Here is a 21,995-nt window from a genome sequence, read left to right on the forward strand (position 1 = left end):
GCTACTCAAGCTGGCTCTCTCAGGTTGTATGGGGATCATATATGAAGCCCTCCTCAAGTCCAGCCATTCTTAATTGGACTGAGAGCTGGACTGGGCTGCTCCACTGTTGATTGGGGTGTTTCTTCGTCTTCATGACACAGACTCACTTAATCCTGGACCTTCCAGATACGGGTGTGTTTAAGCCAATTAGAACCCCTGGACTGCACATGTGATCTCAGTTTAAATAATTATGTGACTTCTAAAACCAAATGGCTGCACAAGTGGTTATTAAGGTTTGATTTTATTGTAATTAATTTAATGACATTGTATATTGTCTGTTGATTGGTATCAAAAATGTCACATTAAATCTATTTTGATTGAATGTTGTAAAATAATAAAACATGAAAACTTTAGTCTGATTATTATAGTAACTACAATAGAAACCTTATAATAAATGTAACCTTCATTTATCCTTATGTATTTGCTCTGTACTGACTTAAAGACTTTTTTTTAATTTGTTTGTTTGTTTTTTGTTTTTGCATTTTAGGTACTAAAATATTTGATAGGATGGTTGTTCAGGCCTTTAATTACTGAATCAACAATTTGAAATGTAATGATCTTCTCATTCTTTCTTTATATTTTGGTGTTAGCCTTTCTGTCTTGATCTCATAATGCACTCATGTTGCTGTGCAGCAGCTGTCCTCATATGAAACGTCTCGTTGCTATCACTGTTGATTCCATGCAGTTTCTGCAGGTGTCAGTATGACTAGCCGGTAGGAGGGACTTGATGCTTCAACTTCTCATTTTGTGTCTCTCTGCTCTCCAGCCAGTCGTCCTGGTCCTGCTTGGAGAGAGACGACGACATCAGCAGCACGGCATTCCGGGGTAACACCATGCATTTAAGGCTGAAAAGACGACCGGAGCCTCACATTATTTCGCTGTCTTATTTTTGATTTCCGGTTTTCTGTTTCGTCTGCTCTTTCTGTGTTGTTTTTTCTCCTCCTTTTCACCCAATTTCTGACGCGCAAGGACACTACAGCATCCATCCACGGCAGAAACGCTCACATAGAGCATCCTCTGTACAGACGCACCACCATCCTCCTCCTCCCTTCCTCCTCCTCTCCTCCTCTCCTCTCTCCTGTTCTGTTCTAACCCAGCAGAGGACATCGGGACCTCTTCTGCCCCCCTTTGCCCGGAGACATGGATCTATGGTTTCACTCGATCCGGATTTGCTGGTGGAGGGTTTTGTTTCTGATGAGTGTTTTCCAGGACTATCTGAGCTCCATGCTGGACTGCCCGCTGACCTGCAGCTGCTCTCAAACAGAGATCTATTGCAATAAGTCCGACAACGGCAGGTTTTTCCCTTTACTCGCCCTGCAAGATACTGGGAGCAATGGGACCAGCGTTGACATAGCAGAGTTATTCAAAAACATCAGCTCTATGTAAGTAGACGCGGATAATTCCATGCGTTGTTTTGCTTTTTGGATATTCTGAATCACTGATTGATCATATCCTCAGAAAGGCGTCTGCGCTTACAGGCTGTCTGTTGCTTTCTTCGCAATCATCTGATCTATTGGCACATTATTTGTAATTTTCAGACTTTTTTCCCCACTTCTATTAGTCTGTTAAGTGGTCTTTTATGTTAATACCATGTCTGATAATCGGTCTTGTATGGAGGACAAATGCGCTTGTTCTGTCTCGTGTCTGCACACCAAGGCGAATCCTTTGCAACCTTGTTCAACGTTGCAACAAACTACTTGATCATGAATCGTAACTGTCGGATTTTTTTCGTGTGTGTGTGTGTGTGTGTGTGTATGTGTGTCCCCATAAAGTTGCTCCTCTGCAGCGGCTCCGCAGGCCTACATGGCCAAATGAAGGATGTTGCGGAGAACCTCACATTACCCATTCACTTCATTCCCGTCCGCATGTAGAGCAACTGCTCCGACAGATTGTGCTAAATGAAACCGAAATAAATGGTGCACTTAGGTCAAGCAGTTACATTTCAACCTGCGTCCTCCGAGACCGATGCGACCCGACAAACTTTATTATGTCCAGATGATGCGGGGGTCGAAAACGACACTTGTGCCCCCCCCCCCCCCCCCCTTCAAAAGAGAGAGAGTGATAAGCATTGGGTTTTTTAATGGTAGGAGAGGATTCGTGATCTTAAAACAGAGGAGCTGTGATGACGGCAGTCTCTGCAACCCCCCACACACCCCCTCCCCAGAAGTACATTTTCATTCTGCATCCTCACTCCCCCCCTCCTCTCTCTCTCTTTCTCCCTGGCATCGATCCTTCCTGCCAACATCAAAGCTTTCTTTCTTGAAAAGTCAAAAAAAAAAAAAAAAAAAAAAAAAAAAAGCGGAGCTCGGGCCTTAAAATAAGACCTCTGGAGTCGATGAGGCTGATTTGCATATAAAGTAAACATCTCCCGTTAACGCACTGGAATTCCCTGCACGGCTTCCTCCGCGTCGTCTTACACCACAAAGGACTTTTCCTCCCATCAGTTTCGGTATCCGGTTTACCCTTTATCCATCTGAGGGAGACAACAACTTATTCTGTGACACGGTTCATCGCTTTCCTGTGCCACTAGAGGGTACCCTGGTACCCTCTATACACTGGGAATCAAGTGCTCTTTACAACACTGGAATCATTTACGAGCCTGTTTTATCAGAGAGAGATTTTAGTCAAATCAAGCACAGAATAAAGCTCAGCGAGAGCAAAAAGCAAAAGGGTGCTGAAGAGATGACGGGTCAGAGGTCACAGCACACTATAAGGTGACCCCAGGGCTGGATCCACATTTGTAGAACTCTGTGTAGACGCTGCTCCAGTCATACATCTCTTATCCGCTGAGATCAACAGTAGAATAACCCGTCTCTTGGATTTTCATTGTAAAAATACCAAAAAATCAGCTTCTAATAAGCACAACGTCACACACTGATTGCCTTTTTGCCTTTGAGAAACCCTAATACAATTGCCCCAGGAGTAATTGTGCATTTCATGGCCCCTCGCCAGCAGGCAGCTTGTTTTCTTGCTGCTCAGCATGGACAGCAACCTCCACCCAACACCACCAGCAGCTCAATGACAGCTTATTGGAGAAAATACCTCTCAATGTCACATCATCCGGTTTATGCATTCAAAACGCATACAGATGATTCATTATTTGTACACTCTTGGAAAATCTGATAACCGCATTTGCATGTTGAGTTCTGTAAAGCCACGATGTATTTAAAAGTATAGTCCACCATTAATTATTTGACTTAAAACGATAACACATGATTGCTTCCAACCAATTTAAAATATATATTGCACCAAATGAGACAAAGAAATGAACACATCTAATAAATAATAATAGTTAATTACTTGGTGCTTATTTATTATCTGGCCAGAAAATATGTTCCTTAAATGTAATGATCAGTATCCATCGTAATACGGAGCAGTCAGTGAGGGAATCCACAAACAGTACAAATTGTCCTTGGTCCTCTCTCTTTGTAAGGTGTTAGATGCATGAATTTAGCTAACAAGAAGTCTGTTTCACTCATCACAAGGGAAACATGGAGAGATGGGTACAATTTGAAGAGATGGGAAACTGGAGCGAGGGCTCCAAGCAGGAACTGTGGTACGATTGGCCAGCCAAAGAAAACTGCCAAGTCCAGATAATAGTTTTCCAGTTCTCTCACATTAGAGATTCATCACAAGAGGCATCACTGTTTGAAGTGGATAAGATAAGGCCTTGCTGTGATACTTGAAGAAAAAACGGTTTTCTGAGAGCAGCTGAAGCATTTGACAGGTTTGTGTGAGTGCAGCCCTCACTGCAGGTGTGTGTTTGTTTGCAGAATCCAATCACCGTTTGCACCGCTGTTGATGACGTTTGGCCACTTTTTGTTTTTTGAGATCGTGGTTTGCGCAGAGAGGCTATAGTATTACACCAATCAGTACAGTTATCACTGTAGCATCAATTTCTAAATGTCTCCAGTATGCATTTTAGAAAAGAATCATCTCTGTGCCCTCCTCATCACCTCTGCTCCTAAGAACATCCTTCCATTCATCTCTTATGATGATTGATGTATTCATCAACGTCCATACATGCACTGTCACTGCTGAGACTGTTGCAAAGCAGTGAACTATTAAATCCATTTGTTAGACATAATAAAGTGGAAAAGGTCCATTTTTGGTGGTGTAATAGCAGTAATAGAACATCTATAACAGAAAAATGGCAATATAATGTAATATCTGCATAATAATCCTACAGGAACATGTAAAAGATGGAAACTTTGGCGCCCCTAAAGTCCTGAAAGATGATATTTTCTTATTTAGCGTGCACAAGATAAAAAAAAAGAAAATCTTCAAGGAGACTGAAGCCCTAGATGTAACCAAAACTATGACTGAAGTTGGATTTTACAGATAATTACACAGTTCCATGTGCTGTACATGTCCATAGAATATGCAGATTTTCTCTGGAGTAACACTGTACAATTTTCTGTTCCAGTTTGCTTCACACCGGGCAAAATAAATGAGGTTAAGCACAAATTTATTTTTGATGTCCCACAATTCCCCAGGAAAGTGGCTATACATTTATAATGACATTATAGCACTGTGTGGTATTCACTATAGCAGAATGCAGACTGTAATATGAATATTTAAGAACTTTTTGTTTGAAAACTTTAATACTAGGCACAAGATGTTTCCTAGTGCCCTAAAAAGTCCATTCTCATTTATATGCACTTGGAGGCTTCAAGTTTCAAGCAACACAATTATGCAAGTTGCATACTGGATCATGGTTGGCTGTGTAGTTGTCACAAAATCATGCTCGTACATACACATCATTCAGCAGATGAGTTTGACAACAACCTCTTAGTGTCAAACTCTGCACATCCATCACTCTGCGCAGTGAATCATCACAGTGAAGTAACAATAAGCAAATTACAGTTTTGAGTGGAAGGGGAGTTTAAATAATTTAGTTATAGCGCCCAATGACGTCCCCAAAATCTGCAAATGAGGTTCTATAAGAAAATCAACAAGCATACATTTAACCTCCATCCATCCATCCATCCATCCATTCATCCATCCATCTAGTCCTTTTGTCATATGGTATTTGATTTTACTGCTACAGTCAATAGGAGATAGTGCTCTCTATAAATGTGAATGTTAAAATCAGAAGTCCTCTCTTTGCCTTTGAAATGAGAATGCTCTTCCAAAAGTTTCATGGTTTTGGCTTCTTTCATGTCAACTCTTTCTTCAGTCGAAGATATTTATGGAGACTTGTAAAATTGCCATCTGTTTATCTGCAAACAAACTGAAAGCTCCACGCTCTGAAGTGGTTTACTGTTTATCTCTTTTGCCAAATACGGCTTGAAGTTTATTGTTTAATATGTTTAAAATCTTGATGATCCAGTCTATAAAAGTCTGTTTTGAAATGCTTCATAATGTCGTGTTTATCATGATTAGTCTTTTACTTACTGAAGCCGTCACATTCAGATGATAGAAGACACTTTGGAATGAAGCTGAAACAGACTCAGGTTTTATCTGCGTAACACTGAACCAAAGGCAGTCTTTATGGGATGAAGGCCCAGTCTCCTGTGGCTGACCCTCTTCTGTGACCTCTGTGTGCAAAAACACAATTTCAGTTGTAATATACCATAAATAAGATCGTAGGATAGACTGTGATCTGACAGGATGTGAAAAAGCAACAACAACAACAACAACAACAACAACAACAAAAAAGAAAGTTGTCACATCCATCCATCCACCGCTGTACTGCCTGTGTATTTCACTTGCCATCACATTCAATGCTGGTTACTCTGCTTCCTTACAAAGTTGTTTGAGAAGTTTTTTTTTTTCCTCTCTCTCTTTTCTTTTTCAAATTTTAAAACAGCTCAGCTCCGCTTGAAACTATCGATCTTTGGACACCTTCAGTTGCACATTTTATATGAAACCTGCCAGCTCGCTGGTGCTGCCAAAGAAACCTGTTTCACACAGGAATGTTTCCAAGGTCCGCTTATAGGTGACTTGTGTGGGCTGCAAGTGTCCCTGGTTCAGACACCGAGAATTACTGCATTACATAAATCCGACGTTTTCCCTACCTCTTAAAACTCCTGTGCAGCCCACATAAGTGTGTGAATGTGGCCAATAGCAACTTCAGATCCAGATATCGGCTCTATACTCTATACTTCTGAATGGGAATTGATAAGCTAACTTTTATAGAATTTCAGTGAAATTATTGTCAGAAGTGGACTATTTCCTGCTCAATTGAGAGGCTTTGCTAAAGTGCTGGAGTACTAGTTGACTACATAATGAAAAAGATCCTTTGCACATTTATTGTGGCACTCCAGCAATGCAGTGGTGCATTTCCATAAAGTTGGGGGACTCTATGAGACAAATGAAAAAAAGGTTGAAATTGAACCAGCACAGGTTGAGATCTCCTGAATGTCATTCTTTAGTACTAGTCAAGCTACAAAAATGGTGGAACCTACAGTTCCCATAATGCAACTCCATATCCTTTCATTCGATCTTTAAAACGCCACACCCTTTCTTTACAACACACGCTTTCAAGCTCCACGACATCCCGTCCTAACTTTGTCTCAACCTTCACAGACTGATTAGCACTAACCTGATCATCATGTGTACAATCAGTGGATGCCACCTTTAATACCAGGCTGCAGAAATGCACGCTCAAATCAGAAGCAAAGGATAGCAAAGGATTGGACTAATTAAAGGAAAATACATTCATCTGATTGTGAGGAAATAAATGTGCTGTAAAAAATGTTTCTTTCTCAGCCTTGAGGCCCTGTTTAAAGGAGCATTCATTACATCCCTGCTTAAATAGGTCTGTAGAATAAAGGTGCTGGATTTTGGTAGCATTAGAGGAGACATAAAGGATAAAAGAGATACCCATGACTGGAATAAATGTGGTACAGTATACCTCCTCAAAATGAAACATAATAGAAAATCCTAAACAATTTTTGGTCATTTTATAATGTGATCTGGTTTACTGGATTATAACGCACTTGCAGAGCTGACTGTATGAATTTCAGACATTACTTAATATGATTTGATTAATATTATTTGGGAAAGCAACTGACAACTTCCAGGGTTTCCCAGGCTCAGTCAGCTGGAACACAGTCAAAGGGTTTTGTTCCGCCCCACAATCTGGGATGTCAGATGGATGTACAGAGTGGTGTGCCCCCTGCATCCACAAGCGCTCGCACACTTTCAGTCTGAAGCACTCCTACCGGACGGTAGCGCTCCTACTGTCCCCTCCTCGCTGCTCGGGTACTTATTTCTTTCCCCACTACCTCCCTCCTGTTCTTTATCCACGGCATTGTCTTTGTTCTCTCCTCCACTGTGTGTCACTTTGATATTTCTGTCGTTTCCATTTTATTTTATGTTTTTTTTTTTTAACCTTTTTTACTCTTTAGGGATGAGATGTTTTAATCAGCCTGCTGGGATTTCTTTGTGTGATCAGCAGTTTTCAATATGTTAATATCATTTGAAGGCACAAATAAATTACACCCGAACCTCACTTACCCTCTTGTTACTTGCTCATGAAAAACGTATCTCAGAGCTTTACACCTGTCTATATCAAAGCAGATATAAAGCAAATATCATGCTCTGCTCTGTTCTTAATGCAATGCTGCAACACTGTTAACTCCTTATTTGATAGGAACTGGTTCATTCATTGACTTTTGAATACGGGGCCTGGTTAATGTTTGATTACTCTTACATTAGTACTGATACCAAAACAGTACTTTTCTTTGATGCCTTACTTTGAGAAATATAAACATGTTTATCTCAATCCTCCTCTTTTATCATTGAACAAAAAATTGAACTTCAATCAAATTGTAAATGTCTAAACACAAGCAGTCATATGCAAAGTTTACTTGAACAAGCAACATGTCCACATATATGATAGTTGGAGAGTGCATGCAACAGGCATACTGGACCTTCGTTGTCACATGCTTAACATTGTGAAAGGTATCAATTTACTTGGGTTTTGACCCCAGAACTACTTGGTAAGGTGTAGGAAAAGATCACTGGTTAAATTAAGTGCCTCACCCACCCACCCCATCTCTCCAAATACAGACTGTCTTGCTATTCCTCCTTTGCTCCCATCATAATTACTGCGGCCACTGGATAATACATGTAAATATGGGCCATAATAACCCACTTGCAAGGATGACCTATGCAACTTTTTTTTTCTGGTGTGGCCGGGCTCAGAATACATGATTAGATGGTGTGTTTGTGGCAATCTGCTTCCTCAGCCTCAAACAGAAGAGTTTTAGAAACGTCTTCAGTAGGTGCAGGACTTGCTAGTGCAGGACATTTTTCATGTCTGCCATTGTAGTTTCATAAGGGAGCTATTCAAATTCAGTCGTGAATTACTGGCCTTTCTCAGGCGATAAAATGATTTTGAAATGAAGCATGTTATTGCTTTTGGGGTTCAGGTGATCTTGACAACCTTAAAAACCCTTGCTGCATTTCCAGTGCTATGCTGTGTTGGTGTCATCATCACGAATATCGTTTTACCAGCCAGGACGGAGTTGCTAACACACATCCTGCCCATTGGTACTTACCATACAGACCCCCTGCTGCCTCTGCATTGCGAGTCTCACCTCAGGCAGTGCACGACGGGCTCCTCTGTTATAAGCATATCATCAAGTTTGCATGAGCCTGTCTTTGTGGAAAGTAGGTCACGGCTGCCATCTGAGAATTAGGAGGAGAGAGCAGCAGTTTCGTTAAGATCCTCTGCATGCAGGGATGCTGTGAGAAGTCCGGGCCATGTGACTGACCCAGCTTCTCCCACGCCCCCACCACCTCAACTCCTGCATCTGCAGGCAGCCTTCTCGCCTTAAAAGATGCATACTAATGAAGCGCCGTCCCCCCCTTTAACAATCAAAAGATGCATTGAGGATCGAGGGGTGAAAAATACTGAAGGCTCTGCTGTTTCAGCCAGGATTAGAAAAACCCTTTAAAGCCTTGCGGCCGTATTCCACGGACTCTCTGTTGACATTAAGTTGAGCTTCTGCTTTTATACAGCAGATTATGAGTCAGTGTCGCTACAGTGTGCAGCAGTTTATCATGTCAAATTTCGGAGATTGAAGGGAGCCGGAAAAAACGTGTATTTACCTATTTAAACTACAATTTGTTCCATGGTAGCATGGAAAACATGAAATGTACGCGACTGGAATGTTTCCCCTGTGCATCATCCCTCAATTTACATCTATTTACATGCATTGCCTTTTGCTGGATTTTACGTATTGTAATGTGTGTTGTGATCACACCCTAGTAAGCAACAATTATCAAGTGCCTGCTGCTGTTAGGTATCTACTGGTGACCACAAGGCAGACAGTCATGTGTTTAATCAGGTAGCATTAGCTTTACTGAAGCTTTATTACAGTTAATCATGTTTAAACATGGTATCCGTTGGCTTAGTGAAGCCACACCGAAGACAGAATTATGGCTAATTCCTTCCTCTGCATCCTCCTTCTTCATTGTGTGAGGCGTTCATGCGACGGTGTAGGCGCAGAAACTTTTTTTCTCCGTATCTTCCTCTCTCCTCTCCACATGTCTCTCTGTTGGTCCATCTTTCTCACACACAGACACCATTAATTTCCCTCTGAGATAACCTCTTCCCAGGTGAGGATGCATGTCTGACCTCTGCAGCGTCCATCACCATGTGCCGCCTCCCACCAGACACCCCACCTTCCTCCTTTGTCTGCCAACTACTAATAAAGCTCCTGCTCACTATTAATATGGGATCTTTTGTGTTTCAAAAAACATCAATCATCATGTATTATCAAGTAGGAGGAGTCACCCCACTGTCCTCCGTGTCAGCCGTGGCTGGCAGAGCTGTGTGAATAATGCAGCTCTCTCAGTTCTCGCTGAGCTTCAGCCATATTCTCCTACATGGTGTGCATGTTGATGGATGCTAACTCTCTTTCGTTGAACACATATTTTTAAACTAAATCCAAAGTTCTGCTTCAGAAATGAATTGTTCGTCTTTGTACATATTCCATTCATCTACACTCCTGTCTCAGTGTGACCACAGATGGCTTCTGTTTAGGGCCACTTTGGGCTGGAGCTTATCCAAGCCTTGCACTAGACTATTCTTTTTATTATTCTTGTTAATTTGATCATTTTTAAAGTCCAGGCTCTGTTTGCTCCGAACTAGAAAAAGACTTTCTTTCAAACCCTGAGAAGTAGTTGCTTTGTGCTTTGTGGGCTTTCTTTGCTCTGACAAGGCAAAGCAGTGCATTACCCACACTGGGCTAACCTCTCCTGCCTCCCTCATCCATCCAGCAGCTCTCCATCTGTACAAATGAGTGAGATCTGCAATATGTACGCTGATGTTTGGGTGGTAAACACTCATAATCAATTAATGGCTCTACACTCCTGGCTGTTTAGCTTTGGCCGCCGACACCATCAACGGCGAGGACAGGAAAAACAATCGCAGCACAGATGCACCTTCATATTTCCCAGAATGCAGAAAGATATATATATTGGCCCTGAGCACCACAGCAGCCTCTATTTATTGATTACCTCAGATGCTCTGATATCTGTATTTGCTCTGTTCTGTGGACTATTGGCGCGTACCGCAATACATCAAAATGTTATGGACCTGGCAGGCCATTCAGCTGTACTCACCGATCATTCTCAGCGAGCAGAGGACTCTCGGTGGCTGTAGAGAGCATGAGGAGGGGTTTTTTAAGACCCCGACAGGGCTTTGTGTGGAGGCAAATGAGAACACATTAAAAGTAAATGGTCCACTGGGACTCAACTCTCCTTCCTACTGGCTCCCTGTTGGTGCAATGACCTTGCTACTCCAGTCAGAATATCACAGACACTCTCCATCTTCCTTCATAGGCTAAAAATCTCATCTTTATAAGAAGTACCTGACATCACCCTCTCTTCCTGCTGAATCATATCCTCCTCTGTCATACCTCTCTCCTTTAATATGCTCTCCCCCTGAAGTTAAAAACCCATAGCCTTTCTCTCTCATATTCCATTCCTACAAATTTGACTCCACATATGCCCAGTTCTCAAACTTTTTGGGATGGCACTCCTCTGTGCACCCCACCCCCACCCCCCATACAGTATACGAACTAACATCTATAGTAAGTGAACTATGAGCCTGCACAAGCCTGCAGCTCAGAATAAATCAATAAAACTCTCTCATGTTGATGTGTTGCACTCCATATGTTTTTGCAGATCTGCAGATATATTTTGAACTTAAACACACTTATTTGCATTCTTGCTCAGAGTTAGACATATTCTCACGTCTGCAGAATTTGAAGCCACAGCGAGCAGCCGCTTCACTGAAGCACACAGAATGTAACATATTCATTATTATTTTTTTAGATAGAGCCAGGCTAGCCATTTCAAGTCTTTATGCTGAGCTAAGCTAGCCGGCTGCTTTTTCATGTTCAACAAACAGAACTATTGCTTTAAACCATCAGTGAAATAATTACATAAGCTAATTGGTTAAATGTTTTAGGGTATTCACAAGTGAAGTCATCATAGGTTGACAAGGACAAAAAGCACACACATGATACATGTCACATGGCTGATTTGTTTTTTTCCTCTCCTGTCAGTATTCAGTATCTTTGCTGGCTAAATGTGGGTGTTTAGTTCAAGATGTCCTCTGTCTTACTGGGTATCAATGCTGTTTTTTCCCTTGCTGTTCTACAGCTAGCTCCCTCTCTGCAGTAAGTAGCTGTAAGTAAAGTAGCTTTCAGTCTGATTTGAGTTCTTTTGCTTGACTCAGGTCCAGTCCTCTCATGCTGTGTTGAGGGCTGACATGTATCAGCATTTCTGTGGGCTGTATTCATAGTGACAAATCTTTCTATTAGTTGCTTGGACAGCCGTCATTTCTGACCGCTGTGTGCCTGGAAAACTTGTGTACAGGAAAGCACATTGTGTCAGGATGACAACCGGCAACCATGAGCTGTTCCTTTAGCTGTAGCATTATGGCATAATTGACAGGGTTTTTAACACAATGAGATTGATTTTGCTTTTTTTTCCCGTTTTGATATTTTTGAAAATGTGAAATGAAAATATAACTAATGTGCCTGTCACAAAAGATGAAAAGAATGTAAGGGCTGTTGGCTCTGACATGTGCACTTTGTTATTTTCTGTTTTTAATGTTTTGGTTAGTAATCTGGGAATTACAGTTGCATACCAAAAATTAATATTGGGTGACATGGGACGTGTGCATGAACAGCTGAGACTGTTGGTGACTTTAATACATACATTTAAAAGTAAAATACAAATTACCTTCTACACATAGCTCACTAATGTGGTGATACTTGAACTGTAATAATATGCTGTTGGTCTTCATTTGCTTTCTTTTTAAATGAATATTGATCATAATTTGAATCACCCTCTATTTTACAACTAACAGAGGAAACTTTTGGCAAATTTTGACCTTATACAGCTGTAATCGGGACACAGGAGATTTCAGCAAATTTCATCACCCCATATTTCATGCACTTCGTGAAACACAGAGGTAGGTGTATAATTTATTAATAACATGAGGTCCCCACATTATATGAGTCAATGTCAACAGAGTCAACAGGGCTAAACAACAACAACAACCATGAGCGCATACGTAACTAGCAGGAGTGGCACCTTTGGTAGTCAAACTGATTGGGTGCTTTGGCTAAATTGGCCTCCGTGTGAAAAACTGGTATTTCTTCTTTGACAAGACTGTGATGAAGGAACTGGCTGGCATGTCAGTCAGGATAAGTGACTTGCGGCGGCAGCTGTCTGCATTTGACACTGTGAACTGCAGAGGCTTCTTATTTCCAGAGGAAGCCATCACCTGTCAAGCATCACTAATGTGTTTATTGTTACTGGAAAGATCAACTTGTTCCCCTCTGGTTATTTTAGAGAGGAGACGGTGGGAGATGGTTCAGTTTTGTTCACATTGCTGTGCTGTTGAAGTGCATTGTTTTAGTGCCTTAAAATGATTTTCTAAATACTTATTCTACTTTTAATACAGTCTTATATATATATGTGTGTAGTGTATGTAGGTGGACAGATTATGAGGCAATGGGCCCCTGGGCAACAACAAAAACTACGTGACTGTAGTGTCATTTGTAGTTGTTTTGTGTCTCTTTGTAGTCATTTTGTGCATCTTCATGACCATTTTGTGTCTCTTTGTGGTTGTTTTGCGTCTCTTGCTGGTGATTTAGTGTGTCTTTGTGGTCATTTCGCATCTCTTTGTGATTGTTTGCATCTCTTTATTGTGCTTTTGTGTCTGCTTGTGGTCAACTGACTGACTTTCCAACAAGATTAACAGTCACTTCACACAGAGGCTCTGGACTCGGGTCCCCTGACTCCAAACGGGCCTGTGCAGAGACATCACCACCAACTGACAAAGCTTTATGTTTTTAGGTAGACTGATGAGACATGTCCTCAGGTTACCCTGTCTGGCTGGACAGATCGGAGGTCATTCAAGGAGCCTGATTTTGATAAAATACCGAGTGTGTACTGTATGTGTGTAAGACAGAGAGAGAGTGAGTGTGCGTGTGTGTGCGCCTATCTGTATGTGTCTGCGAGAAGCAGTTAATTAAATGGAAGCAAGGAGAAAAATAGCAAACAAATCAAATATTCATCAACCTTGAGCTCTATCTCTCCCCAGTTCCTTCTTTCCTTTTTCCCTTCCGGAGGTAATTGGTTGACACTGTAGGCTTGTGTGAGAACTGTAGTATGTGAAGACTACTGTAGATGTTATTGGATTTCACATTGCAGTCAGAAAACAAGAAGATAAATTTGGGAGGAATTTAACAAGAACCTTCTCAGACTTCCCTTTCTGCCTTGTGTTTCACTAAATCAGAGAAAATTGATGTTTATTGATTCTCCCAGAGAGCTGGAATTGTAGAGGTGCAGCTTTTTAGTCCTTGTGTCTTGTGTAGTAATGAAATGATTCTTCTGCCAAACACTGACAGTGTCAACCGCATCTTTTCTGTGGTCCACGTTTTTGATTTATTATTAGAACTCCACCAGCGCAGCATCTCAGCCTTAAAATGAAGTGCTCGGGATTGTTACGACACTCCCACCACTGGCTGTCTGCGCATCTAAGCTAAATGGAGCCTGGCCTGTGAGGTTTATAATGTGTGTTCAGACTGAAAGCGTTTTGGTATAAATTAAGATGGAAAAATTAGAATAATTGTAATTATTTTAATCACTTTGAGAAGCACAGATTTAGTTCCATGTAATGAAAGAACAAATGTTTTAACCCTTTTGGACCCCCTTAATTAAGGGAATAGCTCAGCACTTTGTGGAAATGTACGTCTTTGCCTCTTGCCAAGAGTTTGATGAGCCGATTCATACAGTACAATACAATTCAGAAAACTGACACACAAACCTTTCCCCCCAGTGGAACAGAGTGATCGTTGATTAGCTTGCCAACCCCTGGCAACAAGCCAAAAAATTCCCAGTTCACCTGCTCTACAGAATGGGATTCTCTCTCTCTCCATCCATAACTCCACAGTTGTCAGAGCTTGTCTGTTAGACACACTTGGATTTATTTATTTGATCAACAGTTGGATTGAGTCTCAAACTGAATATTTGTTGAGAGAAGGACTCATTCCTTGGTAGTTGAACTGTGTGTGCATTTTCTATGACTTTTAAGAGTCTATTCACACTGACGGAGACCAAGCTAGCCGTTTCCCCGCTTCTAGGCTTTGTACTGAACTAAGCTAATCAACCTTTGGCTCTAGCTCCATCCAACTTCTCATCTAAATGTAAGAAAGTAATCAACATATTTCCCAAAAAGTCAAACTCTTCTGTAAAAACAAATAAACTTTTTTTGCGATGAATTTGTAAACAATGTACTCAAGAACTGGTTACATTACTGTACTGCCAGACCGCGTGGAAGGCAGGAACACACCTTATTTTTAAGCTTTTAGGTGGGTATTCTTCTATGCATTGTACTTGCATTATTTTTACAACAGAGATTCCTTTTTGGAAATGACCACAATGGCCAAAAAGACAAGATTGTAATCTACATAAACACATGTTCCATGTTCATATTCATGTGAATTTTCATAGTCCTAAAAGATGATGAAAGTTCAGTACAGTGGTAGCGTTCAGCTGCTTGCTACTTAAAATAAAATACTACTCTCCCCTGTATTCAGCCTGGCAGATAGTCTGGAGGCACCTCTAATCTTCATCATCTCTCTTTGAGGTGAAATTTTGAATAAATTAAACCTTTGAACACAATCAGTCTTTGATCCTTTTTTTTTTTTTTTTGAGGATACGATAGTGCTGTTTTGTCTCCGTGCCTCTTTTTCTTCACCTCGGTGTGTTGTACTCCCCCAAAACAGGACACCTTCACTCACTGTCAACCCTGTTAACCAGTATCTGTGTTCTCACAAAAATAGCATTCTGTTATTTTGACACCTGGCTAAATATCACTGTGGCTGAATCTAATTCCAGCTGTGAGCCTCGTTCCATTGCTGCAGGTGTAAATTCCTCCTGTCAGAGTCCTTCATCAACATGGAAATGGTAATTTATTGGGAGCTCTAATTAGCACGAGCACTCAGGTGGAGAAGTGTCACACACGATGCAGCTTAACCTTTTGCTTTGATTTCCCTCAAGACTGACTTCTGGTATTCACAGGAAAACAGCTCTGTTTGCCCCTGTGGTTCTGAAGCTGTGTCGTATCGCTGTGTATCATTTTCAATGTTTGTGTACTCCATGTTTCATGTGCTGCAAGTTAATATACTTCCACATATTTATGCTGAGATCTTAATTATTGTTTCCTATGCTTGTTTCTTGTTGCATTGCTGTGATCTTTCTGTCGTTCTGCTCTGTGACTAATTGAACTGATGTACATGTCTCTGTAAGAAAGAATCTTCCTCTAGTCCGTCCTCTTCTAATCACCTTAATTTGATTTTAAGATAAATTATAACACAAATAAGCTGTATGAGGTAATTGTAGGGCTTTGAGCACTGTGCTCCAAATTGACTGCTTTTGGAGGAAAAGAAAGAAGAAAAAAGAAGAAGCCTTGAATATTTCTGTATTAATTTTTATCTATCAATTTATTTGTATAGGACCTTTCATTCAAGAACAAGAACAAAGAAATCACATGCACCAAGTGGCTCACATAAAAAGACATAAAAATGGACATAAAAACAGGGATAAACAACTAATGAATAAAAGGATGGAGAACAAAACCCACATGATTATAATAGTAAAAACAAGATAAAATAAGGGTGAAAATAAAGACAATCCGTAGCACAAGATGGAAAATAAAACCACTGAATAATAGTAATAAAATAAAGTTAAAAATAGGGTACATATAATACATGAAATCAAGTAAAAAAACAACATTTTAAAATATGTGCAGCAGTGTAGAAGAGCGAGGCAAAGCACAGAAGTGTCAGGCCTGTATCAGGAAGTCAAAGCTAGTTAAAGGCTAAAGTAAAGGGATACGTTTTTAGCTTTGTATTAAAAATGTTTGAGGAGTCGCCTTCCCTGATATCTTTAGGTAGTCAGTTCCGCAGCTTTGGGGCTTAACTGACGAAAGCTGCGTCCTTGATTTTCTTTTGGCTGTTGCTGTGAACCTCCAATAAACCAGCAGCAGGTGATCGCAGCGTTGTTGAAGGCAAAGAGTGAAGAAGGGAGTTAGAAATGTAGCTTGGTCCTTTGTATACAAGCAATAGGGAAATAAACCACATTCATCAGAGGTCAAGATTACTGTGAATGATATCCAGCTCCACTACTTCTAACATCACTGACAATTTATTGATAAACAGAAAATTTTCAAGGGCCAGGATTTTTCTAAGCACACACTGAGAGGGCCGGACTTTCAGAGCCACTGATTTACAGCACAGGTGGAATGTAAGGGTGTGAAGGTGAGGTGGGAGGAAGGCGGGTTAATAAACCACTCTTCCTCTGTTAACCTCGTGAGTATCAGGTTAAGAAGTCATCAAAATATTTTCATTCACATTTCATGATAGCTTTGAGTTTGCCGCTCCATCTCGGCGTTGTTGCTGAAGTGTGTGCTAATGTTTGACTTGGCGCCAGCCTGTAGAACAAGCTCAAGGTAGTCCAATTCATTTTTGTGCTCAGCTTTCTCTAACAAAGCGAAGGGAAAATACTTATGATGTTTTAATGAATCAATTATACTCCTCATGGATGGAAAGAGCTGCTAAAAAGGCACTGAACATTAACATTTGATAGAAAAATTAAACAATTCATCAGGAATTCAATGGGACGTCTTATTTTAATGCTTAGCAATAAAGTTACTAAGTCAGAGTCATGTTTATGTTTTACAGTTTAGGCATGAACACAGTACTTTATGCTGAGGACATTTGAAAAAACAGCAGCAACAACAACTTCTGTTTTCCGGATCACAAATGTAACAAACAGCCGTCATAAAGAGGTCAAAAGTAAGAGCGCCCAGCGAGCAATGGGCGATAAAAAAAAAAAGGATGATAAAGAACTAAAGAAGAGAAGATAAAGATGATAGAGACAGACTTCTTTCAAACAGGAATGCTGCGATGGGGTGCAGTGGACTGTATCTCAACACAAACCCAGTCATTACAGTTCTTTTTTTTTTCTTTTCTCAGCTGATGGACAGACTGGATAAGGAAAATTGGAGAGTTTTCATAGCTTTTAAGTCCCTAAATGTCCAAAACTTATATCAAAATGGGATTAAGTGTTGAAGTTGTCGACTTCGAGTGCAGGTCAAACAGTAGACCTACAACCCTGATTCCAATAAAGTTAGGTGCTGTGTAAACTATAAAGAAAGCCAGAATGCAATCATATACAAATGAACAGTGTTTAACGACAATGGCTGTGAATGCAGTACAAAGTAAGTACATGAAGTAATATCCTTTATAATCACAGGATGAGCGACTGAGCCTTTCCAGGATGCTCCTTTCATACCCAATCATGACACCATCACCTGTTACCAATCAACCTGTTTACCTGTGGAATGTTCCAAACAGGTGTTTTTGGAGCATTCCACTTCTCTCCCAGTCTTTAGTTGCTCCTGCCCCAACTGGTTTGAAGCATCTTGCTGCATCAAATTCAGAATAAGCAGATATTTACAAAAATTACTGAAGCTGATGAGGTCAAACATTAAATACACAGTATTTGTCCTGTTTTCAAATTTTTACACAACATCCCAACTTTTTTGGAATCGTAGTTATATTTGAGATGATGACCTAACCTGCTCAACTAACCTGACCCTTGGATAACCTGCTGATACAAAATACATAAATAAATCCAAAGTAATTTGTAAACTCTGAATATTACACATTGTTGAAACAGCTGAACTGCTACACACTGATTACATCCAGAAGCGATGATGGAGATAAACATCAGGAGTGTTAAAGATAGGCACATTTAACCCAGGTAATTTCTTTGTTTCATAATTGTGATAATAGTCGTGCCTTTGTCACGTAATCTCATAAAAGAGATTCTTATCAGATGCTATTAAAGCTAATTATACCATTCATACCCGCACAATTAGGTACATCCTTGAGACTCACTTTCAGGACTGTGAGCTGATCTCAACTTTAGATGGGGGATGTGGACATGAGTAGAATGTATAGATTATGAAAGCACTATAATATGTTGAGCTGAGCTATACTGAGCTGGGTAGTTACAAGATGCAACAGTTTTCAGTCGTGTCACTTTAGCCAAATGTTTACTGGGAAGCGATTGACATGGTCTTGCATTCATGAATAAAATGCATTTGCACAGACAGAAATAAGAGGCGAGCCGCTCCGAGGGCATTTAGCTGATAATCAAAGTAATTACAGAGCAGAATTATCGATCGGTGCGAAGTACAAAGGATGCGTCAAGTCTTGCCAGGTTTGAAAAGATCACAAAGTACCTTAAAGGTTATCTCAACATGTTGGCAGGCGTCTGGAGCATACGGGGACATCACTGCCTGGTCCTCAATCCAAACCGCCACTCACATTTCAATTCAATTCTGAATTTCAAACTTCTCCCCTTCACAATGACACCCAGCCTTTTGAGATTGACTTTAAAAAGAGGATGAACTCTGAGCTCAGCTAGTCAAATCAATCTAGTCACGGTGGAGGAACGGAGCGGTTCATTACTGGGAGGGCTGAGGAGCTCTCCGATCAGCTCTCTAATATCGCTGTGATCCTCTTCTCTTTTCTTACCTAATTGAATTCTCCAGGAGAGATGCCCCTCAGCTGCAGATTTATCATATCCCGAAATTGGAGGAGACTAGCTCCATGAAGGACGTGTGCAGAACATTTAATCCACTCCTCATGCTGTAAGCCGAGCGCCGTGGTCTCTGCCAGGACTTGACTTATCCCACTGTGGACGACTGGCCTTCAGGGAGGTGTCTTTATTCAGTGTTGCCTGAGATGAACGGAGCAGCACAGGAGGCGCAAGCATCCCGTATCAAATGTGCTGCCTGTCATGTACAGTGTGACCACCGTTTGCAACAGATGGTATCATAATCCATAATCAAAGTCTCTTAAATGCAGCTCACTGCACAATATGTCTCTACTCCCAGTCTTTCTTTCTCTCCATCTATAACTTTCTTTCTCCTTCATAGACATTTGGCATCTCCTTTCCTTTCCTTTCCTTTCCTTTCCTTTCCTTTCCTTTCCTTTCTACAGTGCAGTGATGAAAGGTACTGACATCAAATATAAGATAACGAAGGATTGTTTTTCAAAGCCACTTCATCGCCACTTCGAAGGTGGTCAAATGTATAACGCGGTGTCTTGTTAAGATGAAGACTTTGTGTGGTTATGGAGCCGAATCATAAAGAAGAGAGCGTTGTGCGCGACAGTTGGGTGGAAATCTGCAGGGGGTAATATAAATGGTTGAGGATCATGTTACAATGGCAGATACTATGACTAACACCACAAGGAACTGTCTCTGATTATTTTCCTTTACAGCCTTCAAATCCTGTCCTTTCCTGTTCCTTCTAGCGCTATAGTTTTTTTTTTTTTTAACCTGTCCTGTCATATTGTATCCTATATTCTAGCCTGTTTAACTCTATTCTATATCCTATCCGATAACATTTCCCTTCTAAACCTATTCAAAGCCTGCTCAACCCTGTATCTTCTATCCTGTCCCGTTTTAGGATAGGGTCCCATCCCGTTTCTTTTTCTACCCTGTAGGCCTACTCTTATCTATCCACTCCCATGTTCTGTTCCTGTCTTATCTCCTGTCCTATCCCTGTAGGTTGTATAATGAAATGCTTGTTGTCGTCCCTAGGACCTAGGAAGGTGAGCAGGCTGTGGCTGGGGTTGGTAATCCTATATCATATCCTAACTTATCCTCTACATTTTATCCTGTTCCATCCCATCATATGTATCCTTTCTTGTTCTATATTCTAATCCGCCCTGTCCTACCTTATTGTATCCTTCCTTGTCCTGTCCTGTTCCTTCCTGCCCTGTCCTACTTTTCCTCACTACACATTTCCATAGCACAATCAGAAATCTAACCATATATAATATATACTTTTAAAGTCTGACTTTATGACATTGTGTGTTCTAAAGATGGGAAGTTTGAGCTCAGATGTGTATGTCATTCAGATAATTATTAATATCTCCAGATGGGATGTATTTTAAGTACACAGCATATCTCTGTGTCTCCCACATTTGCATGCAGTATGGCAGTTCTGGCAGACAGCCAGTGCTATACGATCACTTATTTGATTAAACATTATCATGCTCAGCAGGACAGTGGAGCTTTAAGAAGAGTTGAGGTATAACTGCTGACAGCAGCAGAAAGCCTTGTGAATCTTGCTCAGGTTTTGTCGTGGCCGTGAATGGGAAGATCTGCCCTCCATCAGCTAGTTTCTCATGGGCAATAAGATTTAACCTAGACAGATTAAGATTGTTGTGAATTTTTTTTTTTTTGGTTTGTTTTTTTGTTTTTGTATGTTTAATATTTTTACCCATCTCTGCTTAGATTTTACATTTTCTCATAACTTCTTTTTGTTACTGTTTTGTTCATTTCTGAGATGATTCTTTCTTTCAAGCTTCTCTTTTCTGTCTAACAGATGTAAACAACAAAAAAAGAGGTATGCTGTGGATTGTTTCATCTATGAGTCTCCATATTCAGGCTCGTAACAGACAGTCCTTGAAATGGTTTTGATCTTTTTTTTTAAATTCAAGTTTTGTAAAGGTATTCTCAAAGGAGATATTCACTGTTTGACAGTTGAATCAAACATATAACAGCAGAAACTGCACATTCACTCACACACTTTTATAAGAAATCGTTGTTAACTTATTGATTCACTGTATTTATCTATATTTTCTATATTACCAACAGCTTGGTGAATACAAGTAAGGAGTTGATTGTGATAAAAGCCACAGAAAATCTGCAGTTTCTCTCACATCTACAGAGATTTTTAGCATCTTTGAACGCATTGTTATCATTTTCTCTACACTTTAGGCACAGTAGGAAGCAGTTTTCAGCAAGAAATCCTTGTTAAACCAACTGTACACTACCTGCTCAACAATTATCTAGTTAACAACTAGCTGAAGTTCATAGTGAAGCATTTAGCTGTGAAAGAGCCAGATATTTCGCTGAGGAGTTGATGGAGACCAAACAAAGCTAAGAGTGAATATAGGACTTACATTTGCCAGATGGCGGGGAATACGACTCCAACTGTTGTTTGCTAACATTTTTGCCATTAGAGCCTTTGAAAGAGTTAATTTGTCAATGATTGCAGTTTGTTCTGCTGCCTCCAAGTGGCTCAAAAATCAATTATTGCTGCTTAAGGTCTTGATTGTTTCCAGGTTCTTGTTTCCCCAGTTCATTTTTCTGTTAATGCACATTAACCCTCCTATGGTATTTGGTTCAAAATCCTAGCCTTGGGAACATGGAACCTTTGGAGCATAGGACCCTGGGAGAGCACTATGTAGAACTGGAGAACAGAACCATGGGAACACAGGACCTTTTACCATTTTCCCATTATGATCCCTGTAAATCTGGGGAACATAGGACCCTGGGAACATAGGGATGGCTCCCTTGGAAAACAAAACAGATCGACTCATCTAAATGCT

General features: G+C 40.6%; 1 protein-coding gene across 4 annotated transcripts in view; it reads left to right on the forward strand.

Annotated features, from left to right (window-relative positions):
• Window positions 1-781: 781 nt before the first annotated feature.
• The window catches only part of ntrk3b (neurotrophic tyrosine kinase, receptor, type 3b), a 182,023-nt gene continuing 160,809 nt past the window's right edge, over window positions 782-21,995 (forward strand). For all 4 annotated transcript variants that reach the window (XM_076742373.1, XM_076742463.1, XM_076742552.1 and 1 more), the window contains exon 1: window positions 782-1,421. In XM_076742373.1, the coding sequence (XP_076598488.1) occupies window positions 1,180-1,421 (242 nt within the window). In that variant the 5' untranslated portion in view covers window positions 782-1,179. The remainder of the gene's footprint in view (window positions 1,422-21,995) is intronic.

The sequence above is a fragment of the Chaetodon auriga genome, chromosome 1, assembly GCF_051107435.1.
Source record: "Chaetodon auriga isolate fChaAug3 chromosome 1, fChaAug3.hap1, whole genome shotgun sequence".
Classification (NCBI taxonomy): Eukaryota; Metazoa; Chordata; class Actinopteri; order Chaetodontiformes; family Chaetodontidae; genus Chaetodon; species Chaetodon auriga.